The sequence below is a fragment of the Pelobates fuscus genome, chromosome 2 (assembly GCF_036172605.1).
Source record: "Pelobates fuscus isolate aPelFus1 chromosome 2, aPelFus1.pri, whole genome shotgun sequence".
Lineage (NCBI taxonomy): Eukaryota > Metazoa > Chordata > Amphibia > Anura > Pelobatidae > Pelobates > Pelobates fuscus.
In genome coordinates this window covers 352,408,071-352,426,987 of record NC_086318.1, presented here as the reverse complement: position 1 = coordinate 352,426,987, position 18,917 = coordinate 352,408,071, and the positions used below count along the sequence as shown (strand labels likewise).

Below are 18,917 nucleotides of genomic sequence, written 5' to 3'. Positions count from 1 at the left end.
ATTTAAAAAAAATAATCTGCAAGTCTTACAATGCAATGTTTGTTAGTGAGGCTTGGTTAGTGATAGGAGATTTTAAAGAATCTAAAATGTTTTTGTTTAATGTATACATTAAATTTGTCATCTAATTTCACTGAATGTTCATTCCTGTGGGATTCCTGATATTTTTTATTGGACTTGATATATCTTCTCATGATCCTTGCTAACTGTAACTCTTTTTCCTTTTGATATTGTTAAATCCAAATGTAATGCACAGTCTTATAACCGTATATCGAAACCTTTCATAAGCCTTTAATGTCCCTTTTTCAAAAATGTGACTTTCAATTAAAGATGCAACTGCAATTACCACAACCCTATTGAAAACATTTTAAAACATTTTTACTAAATATATCATCATTATGCCTCTTGAAGTTTAAACGGCAAAATGTTGGTTGTTAAGATATATGGTAGGCAGTGCACAGGATGTCATGTGACAGTCTCAAGCTAATTAGGTTTGTTGTTAAAATGACTTGAAGCCAGTGACACATTTTTATAAAATCATAAATGAGGCATAATGGAATAAAATGCACTTTATTGAATATTATAAAATAATATTGGAAGCATATTTTACTGTACACCTGTTTTAAAATGAGAGCTGTTGCTCCTCTGCAAATTACCGGTACACCATTTCATAAAGCACTGATAATTACCTTTAACGCGTGTTAACAGTTTTCACGTAATGCCTTTTTCATTTTAAATGGATATTAAAAGATTTAGTAAGTGATATTAAAGTTAAAGGGGCACGCATCATTTGACAATTCTTTTTTTTAACTAAGCAAGCAAACACTAATATACAAAAATATACAAACCAAACTAAAGCAAGAAAATATGTAGGTATGTAATAAACACTTATAAACTTACTATAAACTATTGCATTATCTGCACACATCTCAATTAGGGCAGGGCCGGATTAAGAGCACAGTGGGCCTGGTGCTGACAATTATGATGGGCCTAATTACGGAATCTTATCAAGCAAAAACACTAAAACAGTCATACCTCCCAAGCGTCATGTATCTGATGGAGATGGTGCTGGAGGGAAACTCATAGGATGCAGCTATAAGAAAACACATACTCTATGTAAATCCATAACCCCTAACAGCAGTGTCCAGTGAAGTAGGAAGTCAATGGGCAGGGTAAAAGGGTGTGCCACTGGCGCGAATCACGTGACAAGACCTGCCAAAAGAGGGTGAACATGCCCAAAAAGGGGGCATGTCTGTCCAAAGAATTTGAAGGACAGCCTGGCATGAATGCATGTCAGTCTGCCTGCCAATCCTGCAGGCTGTCCAACTAAGGGCATACTATGCATGCAGCACCTTGAGCTTGACATAAATGCGTCTAATGATGCGCTCACTCCATGCTTTCTAAGGACTGTCCCCTAGCACTCGCTGGTCCACTTGTCTCCTTACCTTCTTACTAGCAGGCAGAAGTTCCTTGTATATACTCTGAGACAGAGAAAAGGTGTATGTAGTGAGTGTAGAAGAAATGGGACATGCCACAGTGTTAGAGAAACCAACGTCTACATTACATAAACTAATTTTAATGTCAGCCAGTCCACACAAGTTTTGTTCCCATACATCCCTCTTAAGCTTCCAAACTTAAAGGGACACTATAGTCACCAGAACAACTACAGCTTATTGTATTTGTTCTGGTAAGTAGAATCATTCCATTCAGGCTTTTTGCAGTAAACACTGTCTTTTCAGAGAAAATAACTCCAGTGGCCGCTCCTTAGATGGCTGCTAGAGGTGCTTCCTGGGGCAGTACTGCCTAGTGTGCAGCACTGCCATTCAGTGTCTCCACCCTCTGCATGCAGACACTAAACTTTTCTCATAGAGATGCATTGATTCAATTTATCTTTATGAGGAGATGCTGATTGGCCAGGGCTATGTTGGACTTGTGCTGGCTCTGCCCCTGATCTGCCTAGTTGACAGTCTCAGCCAATCCTATGGGGAAGTATTGTAATTTGCTCAGACCACCACTTCTGAGCAAGCAGCTGCAGACTTGAATACAAGTAATATTTTAATATATATATATATAATATGATAGGGTCAGAAATACATGATTTAAGCAAAAGTATGTGAAGAGTAGAAAAAAAAAATACCAGCCTTAATCATTTGTATAATTAATTAGTTATACGTGACATCACATGATGTAAATCATAAGGAGTGACATCAGAGAAAATTCTGTAAAATCACCAACAAATTACTCAGTTTGATTCTGCTGTGTAGATGGATTGCTCCCAGTGTCTCCCTGTCTCCCAGTGCCTCAGTCTCGCAAGTCACCCAGTGTCTTAGTGTCCCTATGTATCACAGAGTCAGTTTCCCCATGTCGCCCAGTCCCCTAGTCTCCCAGTGTCTGTGTCCCCATTTCTCCCAGTGTCCCAATGTCTCAGTGTGTCCCCATGTCACTAAGATACTGGGGACACTGAGAGACCTGGGGACACAGAGAGACCCGGGGACACTGGGAGACATGGGGACACAGATATTTAGGGAAACTGGGAGAAATGGGGACACTGAAACATTTGGGGACACTAAGACATGGGAACACAGACACTGGGAGACTAGGGGACACTGACTGGGAGACAGACACTTGGGGACACTGGGAGACATGGGGACAGTTGTGGACATAGACATGGGGACACTGGGACATATAGGGACACTGGGAGACATGGGGACACCAGGCACACTGAGACACTAGGAACACAGACACTGGGAGACTAGGGGACACTGGCTGGGAGACAGAAACTTGGGGAGACATGGGGACAGTTGTGAACATAGACATGGGGACACTGGGACATATAGGGACACTAGGCACACTGAGAGACATGGGACACAGACACTGGGAGACTTGGGGACACTGAGACACTAGGGACACTGGCTGGGGGACATGGGAACATAGTGTCTCCGTGTCCCAATGTCTCAGTGTCTCCCAATGTCTCTATGTCTCACAGCGTCCCCATGTGTCTCAGCATCCCCATGTGTCCCCTAGTGTCTCAGTGTCCCCATGTTTTCCAGTGTCCTCAAGTGTCTGTTACCCCAGGTCTCCCAGTGTCTGTGTCCCCATGTGTCCTAGTGTCTCAGTGTCCCCTAGTGTCTATGCCCCCTAGTGTCTGTGTTCCCATGTGTCCCCTAGTGTCTCAGTGTCCCCATGTTTTCCAGTGTCCCCAAGTGTCTCTGTGTTCCCAGGTCTCCCAGTGTCTGTGTCCCCTAGTGTCTGTGTCCCCTAGTGTCTGTGTCCCCTAGTGTTTCAGTGTCCCCTAATGTCTCAGTGTCCCCATGTGTCCCTGCTGCCTTTCCCCCCATCCCTCACTTACCTTAGCTGTAGAGATGCTGTCTGGACCACGGATCAGTGAGTAGTAGAGAGAGGCAAGGATATGCTGTAACTTCCTATCCCTGCCTCTCTCCACACACAGTGACCCCTACTGGCCGGTGCTGGTATTGCAGAGTAATCTCCATTTATTCTGAGAAAATTACCTGCGTTTGTATTGCCGGTATTACTGCAATACCGGCACGGCCAGGCAGCCTCAAATACCAGCTGTGCCACACCTCCAGTTTTCTATTGGTCTATCACCTAGTGAATTTTCCCTTATAAAAAGTTAAGACAAAGGGAAGAGAGAGTAATGTAAAAGGAAGCAAAGAAGCAAAGAGGTGAGCAGTTGGGGGCAATGCAGAGAAATCCATGACAGATATCCACTCCAGGGCACTCAGAATTTCTTACACACCATCACACATCCATTCAGTTCCTTAGACTACCTACTCATCAGATGAGAATGTCTACTCAACTGGTAATTATACTGGTTTCATTTAATTAATCTAAATTAATTAAAATTTTCTAATAGCATGATATATGACTGGATAAATCACGATCAGATTTTGATATTTAGAAATCTTAGTTAAATAAGAAGTACATAGTTGTAACCATTCCATTCTGCAGATGGAATTAGAATAATGATGTATTTATGTGATCTATCACATGTTAGCATATCGTGATATTTATCCAGGTGTATTGATTTGCTCTAAAATAAGATAATATCTGTTTAGGTAAGTTAAGATTCTGCTTATAGAACATGGTAGATTACTCTTATTGGATGGTTCCAGGAAATGACTAATGAGCTGGTATAAATGTTATTTTATTGAAAATCACATGAGAATAGGTCTTAATTACCTAGGAGGTCTAGCCAGCATTGAAAGGGTTATTCTAACTGTTAGCTAAAGTTTTATGGCCTTAAGCTGCAAGCTCTGTGTGTGTGTGTAAGTTTCACTTTCGTTTCTCTGTGAAGTACCATCATAAATCATTGTCATTAAAATTGGCTGTGTTAGCCAGTGGAATGTATTGCCATTTGTATTGCATACTCATGTTATACTGAATATTCATTGATTATTATCACACATGTTACATATTATTATTTAAATTGTCACAATAAATTGTATCTATTTTTATAACAAATTGTGATTTTATTTATATGGAATATATTTCACTTACACAATAACAATCTTTGGGTTCTGAGAATTGAAATAGTGGGCAATTCTCAACTGTTTACTATTATTATCCCATAAATATCCCCACAATATCATGATTGTATCAACCATATGGTACCTGCAGAAAATTGTGCATGTTAAATGTGTGATTCACTGCATGGCACTATGCTTTAAAAGGCATGTTTATAATTTGTCAACAAAAATTCTAATAAATAAGTAGAACTTTGTTTTCCTGTATTTTAGATCTACCAATATTGTCTGAAAGTATCGATGTGGTAATTTCTGATATCCCATTTGGAAAAAAGTTTGCATCCTCTAAAAACATGAAAGAGCTGCTTCCCGAAATCCTTTGTGAAATGGAGAGGTATGTAAGTGGTATTGAATTTACAAAAACATGCTGTAAATTATTTTTGGTCAATAACGTTTTATTTACTAAACTCTGGGCTTTGAAACTGATTTAGTCTTAATGGAACAGCCCCAAACCCACACATATTTAAAATGCACTGTTTAGTCTATATTTCCTTGGTGATCTAAAAAGCAGCTTATTGAAAAGGGGAATACAAAGGTGTGTGGACTATGTATGTGCAGCTTGTTTTTTTTTTTTATGTATGTGAATATTTTATTTAGCTTCACTCCTGCTTACCTTTTGTAAAACTCTAATGCACTATTTCCTGGCGGTCCAGTGGGCTGCTAGAGTCCATGGTGGTCCGGTGCGCTGCGATAGCGGTCAGTGGCATCTAGGCAATGCTCGCTATCTAGGGAAAGTGCCTGCCATGAGTATGTATAGCACACATTCACAGCAGGTGCACATCTTAGGATCTTGCAATGTCACTGATGACATCACAAGATTGTTTTCTTGTGTATGTGCAGTACAGTTTTCTGTGATCCCTAGAGATAAGACACTGATAGGTTAGATGTGTGTTAACGTATTGGTGGACGTGGAAAGCTTGTAAATATGAAAAAAAAAAAAAGAGAGAGAGCATGGCCAAGGGGAGGTCCGGAGCAGCCTATCCAAGACCAAAGAGGGCATACTGTAAAATATTTTAAATATATGTTAAGAAACACATGCATGATTACATGTCTGACACAAATTTAATACACACCACTAGGCAAAATATGCAGTGAAATATATAATAGGTGGTTGCTCAAAATGTCGTTTATTGACCCTGGATTGCTCCAGTATAATGTGCACTACTTTGTAGTTATCACAATTTTAATTTTAAAATTCTGTGTATGTAGTAAACTAGTATGTAGCCAATTAAATTAGTACTCATCGATCAGTAAAGTATTGCACAAGATGATTGTGTATTTCTGGAACAATAATTCATTGGATTTGTAGTGAATTAGTCCTATTGCATTATTGGTTTTGGATGGAAGGATGGATGCCTCAGTTCTCTCTTATCTGCTTTTACAGAGTTGTCCGCATTGGAGGGATTATTGTGCTACTCCTCAGCCAAAGCCTTCATCATCACCTGAAAGCACACTTTCAGTTCAAAGATGTTAAAAATGGAAGTACTGCCAGAACGGAGAATGATTTGCTTCAAAAAGATAAGAATGAAATGGCATCAAATAAAAAAGATATTGTTATGAAAACAGATTACTTTGAGTCTTTGGTTCCTATAGAGGCCCATCCAGTGAGCCTCGGAGTGACGGAAGCAATAATATTTAAATGCAAAAAGCTATCAAACCCATGACTTTCTAATCTGTTCAAATGACCTGGAATAAATGTATTATGCTTTTAGTCAAATATGCTATTTATCCATTGCCAACAAAATTCTACAGTTAGTGACTGTCCGTGTGTGCCATTTTCATTGTAGTCATATCTCATTGGTGGACTTTACATTTATTTGAACAACACAGGCTGGTGGATTAATACATGATCATGAAATGTCTTCATTTTAGTGGCTGGTGCTTTGGAAACTCAAAATACAATTATTTGTAGGTCACCATATTCCCAAGCTTGGGAACTCACGTGAAGTGTTGTACCTCCAAATGCATTACATTCCTTGAAACAAATAGGGACTATATGTAAATTTGTTCATTCTTTTTGCTCTTTTTTTTATAAATGTATGCGCCAATGTACTTTGTCATATTACTTATCAATGTCATGTCACTATCTGCTTCTGTTTCTTTCCATGCACTACTAAAATAAAGAATTATAAAAGAAAAAAAAAAACCTTATAAAAGCAGCTGCCCACCCATTTTAACACATGCAGAATTCTCTACTATAGGGTTGGCATCCTCAGGGAATGCTAAATTGTATTTACATACAACACTACCAAAAGGATGCCTACCCATTTTGTGCTATATCTTTTTCAACTGCACTCTGTTCACCAAGCACGCACATAGGTAAGACTTATATAGTTTATATTTATATTCATTTTTTTTTTAACCCTCCAGTAGATGCTGCTACTTTAATACAAGCATTAATACTGATGGGGATAGCAACTGGGGATCTTAAATTAATAAGCTTGCACAACTGAGATCATGTGAGATGTTAATTATCCAGAGATTGATTGGGCAAGAGGGACTAACGGCACAGTTAAGGGAAATAGGTTTTTAACCCGATAAACCATAATTTCATGTCTCAATTAGTAAACGGGAACTATAAGACATTACTGTCTGGATCTTTTCATAACTAATAATGTTGACTTATTTTCAAACTTTTAAGTCAGGGAGCACTTATGAAATAGTTACCATAATATGGTATAATTTGAGATTAACAGAAGAATAAAAAATATTATATGGTCTGTACAAAAACACTTAATTTTAAAAATGTTAAATTCAATAGGATAAGGGCATCTTTACAACTAATTGACTGACAGGACATATTCACTGGCAAAACCACAGAGGATAAATGGAAGGTCTTTAAAAGGGTCCATTAAGTGATAAAAGATAAGAAAAGGGCATTCAAAAGATATAAATCAGAGAAGGTCAGTTGCATCCTATAACAAATATAAGCATGCCAATAAGGTTTGCAAAAGAGCTATTTAACCCCTTAAGAAAACATGACATGTGTGACATGTCATGATTCCCTTTTATTCCAGAAGTTTGGTCCTTAAGGGGTTAAACGGGCTAAACTTAAAAATGGAAAGTTCATAGCCAAAGAGAGCAAGACCAACCTCAAAAAGTTTTAGAAGTATGTTAATGCCAGATAGAAAAAAGAGAGGAGGAATCGGTAGTGGAGAACTCCACCACCAATACCTAAGTAGGGTTACAGGAGGTATAAGGGGCTTAACCCCGAATACAATAGGCACAGAAAAAGACAAGTGGAATATGTAACCAACTTGCATAAAGCAGGTGGGAACACAGATCCACTAGGGAATACCTCCTAAATTGGAACATCACATTAAATAGAAAAAACCTTTATTAGAAAAAATATATATAATAACACACCAGAATAATGTGTGAAACAATGAAAACCAACACCTAGTAAAAAACTTTTGGCTGGATCTAATAGTAATCTTAGATAAAGTAGTGTAGTGGGAGCCCGTGATATTGTGAAGTACAATAATAGTACAACTGGAGATAAATCACTGGATATAGCCCATAGGAGCACAGTATAAATAACACGATTACTAAAGAATCAATCAAATGGACAGGGATAGTGTCTCACAGTGGTTGTGGTACCATAGAGAGGAGACAATATTTAGCAAAATGGGGTATAGGTAGAGGCACAGTATCCTAAGGAAGCCTTAACACGTACAGGATCCAATAGCCTATAGTATAAACAGCGCTCTGGTACACAATAGGAGTAAGGAGTAAAGGTAAGCCCATTAATGAGTAACCAGCTGGAGCCCTGAAATACGTAAAATAGGGTAAATAGCCAAGACCTAATACACCCTAAGCTAACTGTTCTCAGGAAACCACTACTAGCTGCTGCTTCGAGGCAGCCTAAAAAAAATCCCTCCCAATTGAATAGTAAGACGCCTGGATAGCGTCGAACACAGCCCAAGTTTAAGTAAAAATCAAAGTAGAATTTAAATAGAAATCATAGCGTCGGCTATTTCGCTCGACGCGTGTTTCGGCGTGTAACAAACGCCTTTGTCAAGAGCAGCTGGCATACTCACAGGGGGCCGCTTATATAGGGGTGAGTGGCCGCCCATATGTGTAAAACCGCCAATAGGATTGCTAGATTGACGGAGATTGACGCGTGCGTCTTCCGGGTAATTAACCAATCATAGGCGGTGACGTTCCAATTTAGGAGGTATTCCCTAGTGGATCTGTGTTCCCACCTGCTTTATGCAAGTTGGTTACATATTCCACTTGTCTTTTTCTGTGCTTAATGCCAGATAGGTTAAGAGTGATAGTGTTGCTCCATTGGAAAGTCAGATGTGTGAGTTAATAAAGGAGGACCAGGACAAAGCATACATTCTAAATAATTGTTTTTTTACATATATAGACAAAACAAAATCTATGGCTGTAGATTTGAAAATCCCAGTTACAAGCCTTGCAGCAAACGAGTGATTGGTTAAGAAAGGATTAAGTGCTTCAGAAATGAAAGCACATTAATGTAAACAAAGCCCATGTATAGTATTCACCTACATGTGTTTAGGGAGCTTAGTGTAGAAATATCCATAACACTGTTTTAATTTTTGATGATTCTTTTCTTTCATGAATTGTACCAGAAAATTAGAGAAAACAGATGTGGTCTCTGTATTTAAAAAGACTTCAAAAGCTCAACCCATAAACTACAGACCCGTGAGCTTAACATCTGTGGTTGGAAATTATTTGGAGGGCTATTAAGTATTAGTATTCAAGAATTAATTTTGAACAAAAATATAATTTGCAGGAATCAACATGGTTTTATGAAAGATAAGTCATGCCAAACTAACTTAATTGCATTCTCTGAAGAAGTTGGTAGAAATATAGTTTAGGGTAGACATGTGCAATTCGTTTCGTACCGAATGCAAATTCAGATGATTTTCGGACATTCGAATGCTTCCAAATGTCTGAAGTGCCGATGTGCAGATTTTCGGAATGCTGAACCGAAGTGCCGAATTTCTAAATGCCAAACCAAATTGCCGAAGTACTTCGGATTTCTGAAACGTGGAAAAACGGGAGAGGGTTGGGGTTAGGGGTTGGGGTAGGGTTAGTGGTTGGAGTAGAGGTAGGGCTAGGTTTAGGGGTAGGGTTAAGGGTTGGGGTAGGGTTGCCCTACCCCTAACCCTACTCCAACCCCTACCCCTTACTCTAACCCTACTCCTAAACCAACCCTAACCCTACCTCTAATCCAAGCCCTACCCTAACCCTAAACCAACCCTAACCGTACACTTACTGGAAGTCCTGAAGTGCCGAAAGTTCCGAAGTGTCAAGTACCGAATTTCGGAATGCCAAACCGAACCGAATATTTTTCACATGCACATCCCTAGTTTAGGGTGTTCCAATAGATGTGATCTACTTGGATTTTATTCAGTTCCACACAAGAGGTTACTAGGAAACCTGAAATAGGGTGGTTTAGACAAATGAATCCTGTTTTTGGATTGAACAATGGCTTACAGATAGAGTGCACAGAATAGTTGTAAATGTAACATTTTCAAATTCAAAATATAGTTTTGCCCTTTTACAAATCAATGCTAAGACCCACCTTGAATATGTGGTGCAGTGTTGGGCTTAAATTTTAAAGAAGGTGTAACGGAACTCCCCGTACTCCAACCGAGTACCTTCCGTTGATGGACGCTTCCTAGCCTGCGCCGAGGACCACAAGCACCGCCCCTGACACCACAGCCACTGCAGGCTCCACAACCTTAACTGGAGTCTCGCCGTCTTCTGTCCACCCTGGATCAGATTCTGTCCTCCTGGACCGTGTGGGGAAGACCTCTCCTCCAGGAGAGCGTATCAGGAACAAGCTCCTAAAAGAGCTAAGTGATTAAAGCTCAAGGGAGTATGCAGAGCATAGCAATCCCCAGTGTGAGTATAACTGTCCCCTCCAATCACTAGACAAGACTACGTGTTGAGGGTCAAGAAGAACTGTCTGTACTGGCACATACAGCCTTTTTTATTCACATTCTATAAAACAGTACTGCCCACAGGGTTTTGAAGAACAGCCAATCAACACATTACAACACAGCTAACACTCCCATTCATTACTTTAGAAATCCTCCCCTCTGCCTGTGATACAATTATCTCAACACAATAGACTAACTTAATTATCACAGGCAGGAAAATACAGTATTATAAAACATATCACAGGGACCCCATAACATGCAATAACCCCATAAAAAATATATCCCAAATTCACCCAGATCCGTTCAGTAGTTTGGAAGATACGGTTTAATGCAGATTCCGCAGAACATATAAAGGCTATATGAAAAATAATTACTGTTAAATGTGTCCCCTGTGCTGTGGTTTAAAACTACTGAACGATTTCTTTGTGCACTAAATACCGGCGAGATGGCACCGGTAGAAAAGTCAAAACAGTGTCTGTGAGTTAAAATGGCCGCCATCCATTGTTCTCACCATGTGCTTCATCCATTGTTCTCACCATGTGCCTCTGATACATGAAATGGTGGCCACCCAGTAACTCCACAGTTTGTCTGGTAGTCTATCCAGCCGAACCAACAGATGAAACACATGGGGAACAGTGCAACAAATGAAGGGAATCATAAAAAATATGGACAATAGTCATATTTGTGCACAATCTCCAGTTTTGCCACAGGGCACAAATAGTGTTTTCAAATGCCATATATCCCAGGGCCATAGTCAGAAGGTAGGAGGCGGGCAAGCAGCCCCCTCCAAGAACACGTGGCGAGGTCTGTTCCACCACAGAAGTATATTGTAAGGGCAAGTGCAGAGGCGAGCTACAAAACTAGCAATGTTAAAAATAGTTTTTAAAAAATTTAAATTGTTTTCTTTAGAAAAAAGGTGCCTCAGAGGTTAATATGATAGCACTACACAAATATATACAGGGTCAGTACAAACCGCTATGTGCTTAACTGTTCATTACCAGTAATATACTGTAACGGACCGTTTCAGCAGACAAGGGGTTAAAATCCGTTTAGGCGATATGCCCCTTTCTGAGAGACAGGCACAGCTACTGCAGAACACCCAACTCCAGAACTGGATACAAAATAGCACTCCAAACTGGAACCTCACGAATAGCTGCTAGCAGACGAACAGGAAAAGCAGACATCAGCTTACACTCCTAGCAATCGATCTCCAACAGCATACAGTGAATCCCCCCAAGAACGAGACAAGGCTCCGTGTTGAAGGTCAAGCAGTGGTCTGAGGTGCTGGGGCACCCAGCCTGGTTTTTATTACATGAGTACACATACAGGCCACACCCAGGGGGAGGCATAAAATAACCAATAGTATCATGGGTGCAACCCACACATCCCCTCCCCTTAGTGTGACACATAATCCCATTATACATACAGTAAAAATACAGTTTCCACACATACTCTGTAACTTTAAAACCATACATCACATTCACATAAAAATACATATCCTCAATCAATCCATTCAGGGGAACAACATATTAAAAAATGGCATGAATCAGACCAGGGGTTCAAAAGTTAGTAAAAGTATCTTTTGTTCCCCCTGGCTGGCAGAAAAAAACATCCCCACAATGCATCCTGGTTTCCTCCCTTCTGCCCTGGAGATAATTGGAGAAGTAATCCAATTATCCAGGACTAGAGGCAGACTCCATTAACCACATGGTTGCAAAACGACATAAAACACTTTAAAATACATAAAGTCACATTTTACACATAACACACAGACATTTCACATATCCCCAGATAGCTCAGGTCTGAGTGCACATTATTAGGTGAATGGCACTCAGACCAACCGAATACAGTTTAATCGCCATAGAGCCAAAGTCTTTAATCACACGAATAGGCTCCATGGCATAGCTATCTGGGTTACCACAGCTCACACAGGGCAAGTACCAAATGACCCCACTGTATTTAAAGGGCCAGAATGAGTGACATACACTCTGGTATGGCCGAATACTGTTTTTAAAGGGCCCAGTCTCCCAGGGCCATAGTCCAAAGGCAGCAGGCGGGCAGCCAGGCTTCTCCAATGCAATGTGGCGAGATTGCTCTCGTCACATCTCTCCCCTTTTCCAAACAGACTAACAGGGTATCTGACCTCCTGCCGGTCAGTGCCCTTGTTAGTCCAGCAGCCCACCCACAAAACAGAAACAGCAGTACAGCCCACCCACAATAACTGGTTACTACACCTGGGTAGAGGAGAAATTTGTCCATGTCCAGGTGCCTCACCATGGCTGTGTGGGGGACTGGTAGGCTGCCTTGGTGGGTTGCTGAGTGGGCAGAGACCAGCGGTACTCTGCCCTGATGCCAGCACTACCACAGGAGTAGTCTGGTTGAAGCCTGGTTGCTGGAGACCGACTGTCTCCCCTTTAGCTGCACTGCTCTGCTGCTGGAGACCGACTGTCTCCCCTTTAGTTACACAGCCCTGTCGTGGGGGGGCAGGACCGACCATCCCTACCCCCTGTGTGGTAAGTGCAGAGACCACGGTCCCATCTGCACCGGTGGGGGGCTTACAGTCTCCCCCTGGTACCTTAAGCTGCCGCTGGGGAGGGGGGGTAACAGGCTCCTCTCCCAATAGAACACTCTGCCGCTGGGGAAAGGAGACTGGGCTCTCTATTCCCTGCACATCAATGATCCGCCGCTGGGGAGAGGTGGTAGCAAGCTCCTCTCCCATACATACTTTCCGCCTTTGTGGAGGGAGACCGACTGTCTCTCCTCCCAATACAGTGTCCTGCTGCTGGGGAAAGGAGACTGGGCTCTCTATTCCCTGCTGGACACTCTGCCGCTGGGGAAAGGAGACTGGGCTCTCTATTCCCAAAAAATCACGCTGCTGCTGGGGGCTAGGACCAACTACCTCTGCCCCCTGTAACTCAGCCTGCCGCTGGGGAATGGAGACTGGGCTCCCAATTCCCTGCAGGACCGGTGGAGAGACCTCGGTCCCATCTCTACCGGCCACCTGGGGTTCTTCCCAGTAAATCTCCACAATATCTTCCCAGCGGAATGGGTCTGGATCTGGGTCTGTCACTTTACTGTCCTGCTGAGCCTTCCCAATGGAGTGGAAGAGATCTCGGTAGTCCTGCTCCAGTTCCCACTCCATGGTTGCTAGGTGAAGCAGGTCTTGCCCTACCTCATGGGGGTCATCCCAGTCATGCCTAGCCTCCCTTGTGTAGAAAATATCCTGAAGTCTGGTCTGTGCAGGGCTCCCGAAGTCCGTCTCTGCAAAGGACTCCCATAACAAGCCAGGACCATCAAACTCCTCTCCCTCTGGCTTGTCATGCTCGGCTGTCCAGGGTATATACTGTGCCATATACCACCAGAGTGCCTGGTAGGCATCTTCCAGCCAAATCTCCTGCCATACTCGGAACTCCAATTCCTTCACCCATTCCTCCAGGGGCTGCTCTCCCAGGAAGGGCATCCGCAGGGCCACTTGCTTCTGCAACCGCTGCTCTTCACTGGGGAGACTCTCACCCCGCTGGTATTGTACATCCAGGGCCTGGTACCAGATGCTTTTCTTTAATGCATCCCGGCGATCCAGGTCCTCCTCCTCGTATAACACTGCTGGTTCCATTCTGTTGCTTTTAGAGTCGCTGTACTGGGACATGCGTTGCCCCACTTGTAAATCCAAAGAAATGGTGTTTCCTGTAGCTGTCCTTCTGGCTGTAGGAACGATCCCGCCGCTTGCCACCAATTGTAACGGACCGTTTCAGCAGACAAGGGGTTAAAATCCGTTTAGGTGATATGCCCCTTTCTGAGAGACAGGCACAGCTACTGCAGAACACCCAACTCCAGAACTGGATACAAAATAGCACTCCAAACTGGAACCTCACGAATAGCTGCTAGCAGACGAACAGGAAAAGCAGACATCAGCTTACACTCCTAGCAATCGATCTCCAACAGCATACAGTGAATCCCCCCAAGAACGAGACAAGGCTCCGTGTTGAGGGTCAAGCAGTGGTCTGAGGTGCTGGGGCACTCAGCCTGGTTTTTATTACATGAGTACACATACAGGCCACACCTAGGGGGAGGCATAAAATAACCAATAGTATCATGGGTGCAACCCACACATCCCCTCCCCTTAGTGTGATACATAATCCCATTATACATACAGTAAAAATACAGTTTCCACACATACTCTGTAACTTTAAAACCATACATCACATTCACATAAAAATACATATCCTCAATCAATCCATTCAGGGGAACAACATATTAAAAAATGGCATGAATCAGACCAGGGGTTCAAAAGTTAGTAAAAGTATCTTTTGTTCCCCCTGGCTGGCAGAAAAAAACATCCCCACAATGCATCCTGGTTTCCTCCCTTCTGCCCTGGAGATAATTGGAGAAGTAATCCAATTATCCAGGACTAGAGGCAGACTCCATTAACCACATGGTTGCAAAACGACATAAAACACTTTAAAATACATAAAGTCACATTTTACACATAACACACAGACATTTCACATATCCCCAGATAGCTCAGGTCTGAGTGCACATTATTAGGTGAATGGCACTCAGACCAACCGAATACAGTTTAATCGCCATAGAGCCAAAGTCTTTAATCACACGAATAGGCTCCATGGCATAGCTATCTGGGTTACCACAGCTCACACAGGGCAAGTACCAAATGACCCCACTGTATTTAAAGGGCCAGAATGAGTGACATACACTCTGGTATGGCCGAATACTGTTTTTAAAGGGCCCAATCTCCCAGGGCCATAGTCCAAAGGCAGCAGGCGGGCAGCCAGGCTTCTCCAATGCAATGTGGCGAGATTGCTCTCGTCACATATACAATAGACAAGAGGCCACTCATTGAGACTGAGACAGAAGTAGAAAGGTATGTAAACAGGTTATTGATCGAAGGAGAAATCTGATGGTAATTATGGAAGACATTTTTCCTGTCTTTGGGGCAAAATTGGAAATGGCTACAAATTCTTTTGGATCAACAGCATAAAATAATGGACTTCACGGTTGTACTTGATAGACTTCAGTCTTTTTTTCAACCTAGACAACTGTGTGTAACCTTTTTTTTCACAATAATGATCTTCAAAGGGACACTATAGTCACCAGAACAACTACAGCTTATTACATTTATTCTGGTGAGTAGAATCATTCCCTTCATACTTGTTGTCAGAGAAAACGCCATGTTTACATTACAGCCTAATGATAACTGCACTGGCCACTCCTCAGATGGCAGCTAGAGGTGCTTCCTGTGACAGTGCTGCACAGTAAGCATTGATTCAATTAATCTCTATGTGGAGATGCTGACTGACCAGGGCTGTGTTTGACTTGTGTTGGCTCTGCCCCTTGACAGTCTCATCCAATCCTATGGGGAAGCATTGTGTTTGGCTCAGACCACCACTTCTGATGATGTCAGCAGACAGCATGTGTTTTAGAGGCAGATGGGGCAGAGCCAGCAGCTGCAGACTTGAATGCAAGTAAGATTTTACTATATTTAGGGAGGAAATTGGGATCCAGGGGTAACTAAATTGTAGTTTTAACACTATAGGGTCAGGAATACATGTTTGCGTTTCTGACTCTGTAGTGTTCCTTTAACCCCTTAAGGACACATGACATGTGTGACATATAATGATTACCTTTTATTCCAGAAGTTTGGTCCTTAAGGGGTTAAACAAAGACATATGTTTTTGTTTTAGTAGATGTTTTTTGGTGTTCTTTATATAGCAAGGTTGCATCAGTAATGCACAATTCTCAAATGCTTTTATTCAAAGTATTTAATCTTGTTGCAGTAGTTATTGTATCATCATGACATTGCTTATTTGTACTCTTGTGCGACGTAAGGTCAGTCATGTCATTTCTTATACACATTCAACTTTCCTTTGAATAAGACTAAAACTGCAGGCACTGACTTTTCACTCACTGATGTCAAATTAAGTATGATGGATTCTTGAATGTTCTCACAGGCTTTAATCAAGAAGGCTCATACCTCCTGAACAAATATCAAAAGGCAAATTGCATTCTGTGTCTTGTGTTAAACATATATTTTATGTTAGACCTCTTTAAGAATATAACATCAAAACGTAATGGTAAGTGCTCCTTCAACTGAATTCAAAGTTGCATTTTTAATTTTTTTTTTAAATAAATTTCATTGTAAATAGCAATGTCAAAAAGAGAGCTCTCCACTTTTTTTTTGGACTAAAGCACATTTCAGTGACAGAAAGATTTGTAATGACTTCATATTAAAGCACACTATTTGAAAACCATATGGCTAATTACAAGAATTAGGAATCTCCACATGCAGCACATTTTTGAACACATATTTGTGTGTACATGTGCACACACACACACACACATATATATATATATACACAGAGGCGGCTCTCTTATTAGGGCAGACTGTGTCGGGTCCTCGGTCAGTGATTGAGGACCCGACACCAAGAGAGGACCCGGTGGCTTGCTCAGTATGCCACCGGATGTGAGGCGCCTCAAGTCTGCCCGGCCGGAGAGCGCCTGTGGCCGCTGGTCTGCAGCTCAGCAGCGTGCAGAGCTGCCGACCATGTGTCTTGTGAGATCTGGTCAATCAGAGCGTTTCTGCGGGTTATCACGACAATAGTTTGACCGGATATTTCAAGATACATGGTCTGCAGTTCTTCACACTGCAGAGCTGCTGACCGATTATCCTGGCCACTGGACATCAAGGAGCCCACCGGACCACCACTGAGCCCACTAGACCACCATTGGCTTAAGGATAGAACATTGGAACATTGGCTTAAGGATTGAGTACAACGAGTTGTCATTAATGGTTAATTTTCAGACTGGACAAACATGGTAAGTGGTGTCCCTCAGGGTTCTGTTTTGGGACCGCTTCTTTTCAACATATTTATAAATGATCTTGAAATAGGCATTGAAAGCCATGTATCAGTGTTTGCAGATGACACAAAACTTTGTAAAGTAATAAAATGTGAGCAGGATATTGCTTTGCTGCAGAGGGATTTGGATAGATTGGGGGACTGGGCACTAAAATGGCAGATGAAATTTAACGTAGAGAAAGGCAAAGTTATGCACTTCGGGGTCAAGATTGCACAAGCAACTTACACCCTAAATGGTAGTGAATAAGAGATAACCACACACAAGAAGGATTTGGGAATTTTTACAGACAACAAATTAGGCAGCAATATGCAATGTCAATCTGCAGTTGTTAAGGCCAGTAACGTTTTGTCATGTATAAATAGGGGCATAAATTCTAGGGATGAAAATATAATTATGCCTCTTTATGAATCGCTGGTAAGACCACACCTTGAATATGCTGTGCAATTTTGGGCACCTGTTCTAAAGAAATATATCATGGCACTAGAAAAAGTGCAGAGACAAGCTACATAATTGATAAAAGGAATGAAGTATTTTAGTTACGAAGAAAGGTTAAAAAATTTACATCTCTTTAGTTTGGAAAAAATGGTGCCTCAGAGGGGATATGATTACATTATACAAACATATTCGGGGCCATTACAAACTATTATCTGGAAATCTATTCATAAACAGGGCTATACATAGGACACGAGGTCACGCATTTAGGTTGGAAGAAAGGAGATTTAATCTAAGGCAAAGAAAAGTTGTTTTTTACAGTAAGAGCAATAGGGATATGGAATTCTCTGCCTGAAGAGGTGGTTTTGTCAGAGTCCACACAGATGTTTAAACTGCAATTGGATAAATACTTGCAAAAACATAACATACAGAGATATAATTTCTAATTAGTGGGGTAATAGCTGCTTGATCCAAGGAGACATCTGACTGCTATTTTGGGGTCAAGAAATAATTTTTCCTAGTTTGTTGCAAAATTGGAAGAGCTTCAGTCTCATTTTTTTGTCTTCTTTTTGATCAACAGCAATAACATATGCGAGGAAGGCTGAACTTGATGGACGCAAGACTCTTTTCAGCTATGTAACTATATAACCAGGGAGAGAAAGATGGTATTTGTCAACCCCATCCCCACAGTATTACCCTATCCCTCCCAGTATCCCCCCTCTATTACACTATCACCCCCTCCCTCCCTCACTCACACCTTCACAGCCTTCCTCCCTGTATCCAACTCCCACAGTATTACCCTCCTTCTCTTCCAGTATCCCCCTTCACAGTATTACCCTCTCCTCCCCAGTAACGCCCCATAGTATTACCTACTCCCTTACATTATTCCAGCCTCACAGTATTACCTCTCTCCCTCCCAGTATCCCACCCCCACCGTATTACCCCTCTACGGTATCACCCCATCTCTTTCACACCATCACCCCCTCTTACATACCATCTCCCTTCCCCACAGTATTACCCCCTCCCTCAAAGTATTACCCCCTCCCACACAGGGCCGGCCTTAGGTGTGTGCGAGCTGAGCTGGTCCATGGCGCCCTGTGGCCGACACAGCTCACACATGGCCGGAGTGCAAGGGAGCTAAAACAGGTACCCG

The 18,917-nt window shown here is 41.9% G+C and overlaps 1 protein-coding gene across 1 annotated transcript in view; it reads left to right on the top strand.

The window, feature by feature from the left end:
• Positions 1–6,566, top strand: part of THUMPD2 (THUMP domain containing 2) — an 80,442-nt gene extending 73,876 nt beyond the window's left edge. Inside the window, exons 9-10 of the mRNA XM_063443638.1 lie at positions 4,755–4,875; positions 5,926–6,566. Coding sequence (XP_063299708.1) covers positions 4,755–4,875; positions 5,926–6,205 — 401 coding nt within the window. The 3' untranslated portion in view covers positions 6,206–6,566. The remainder of the gene's footprint in view (positions 1–4,754; positions 4,876–5,925) is intronic.
• Positions 6,567–18,917: the final 12,351 nt, after the last annotated feature.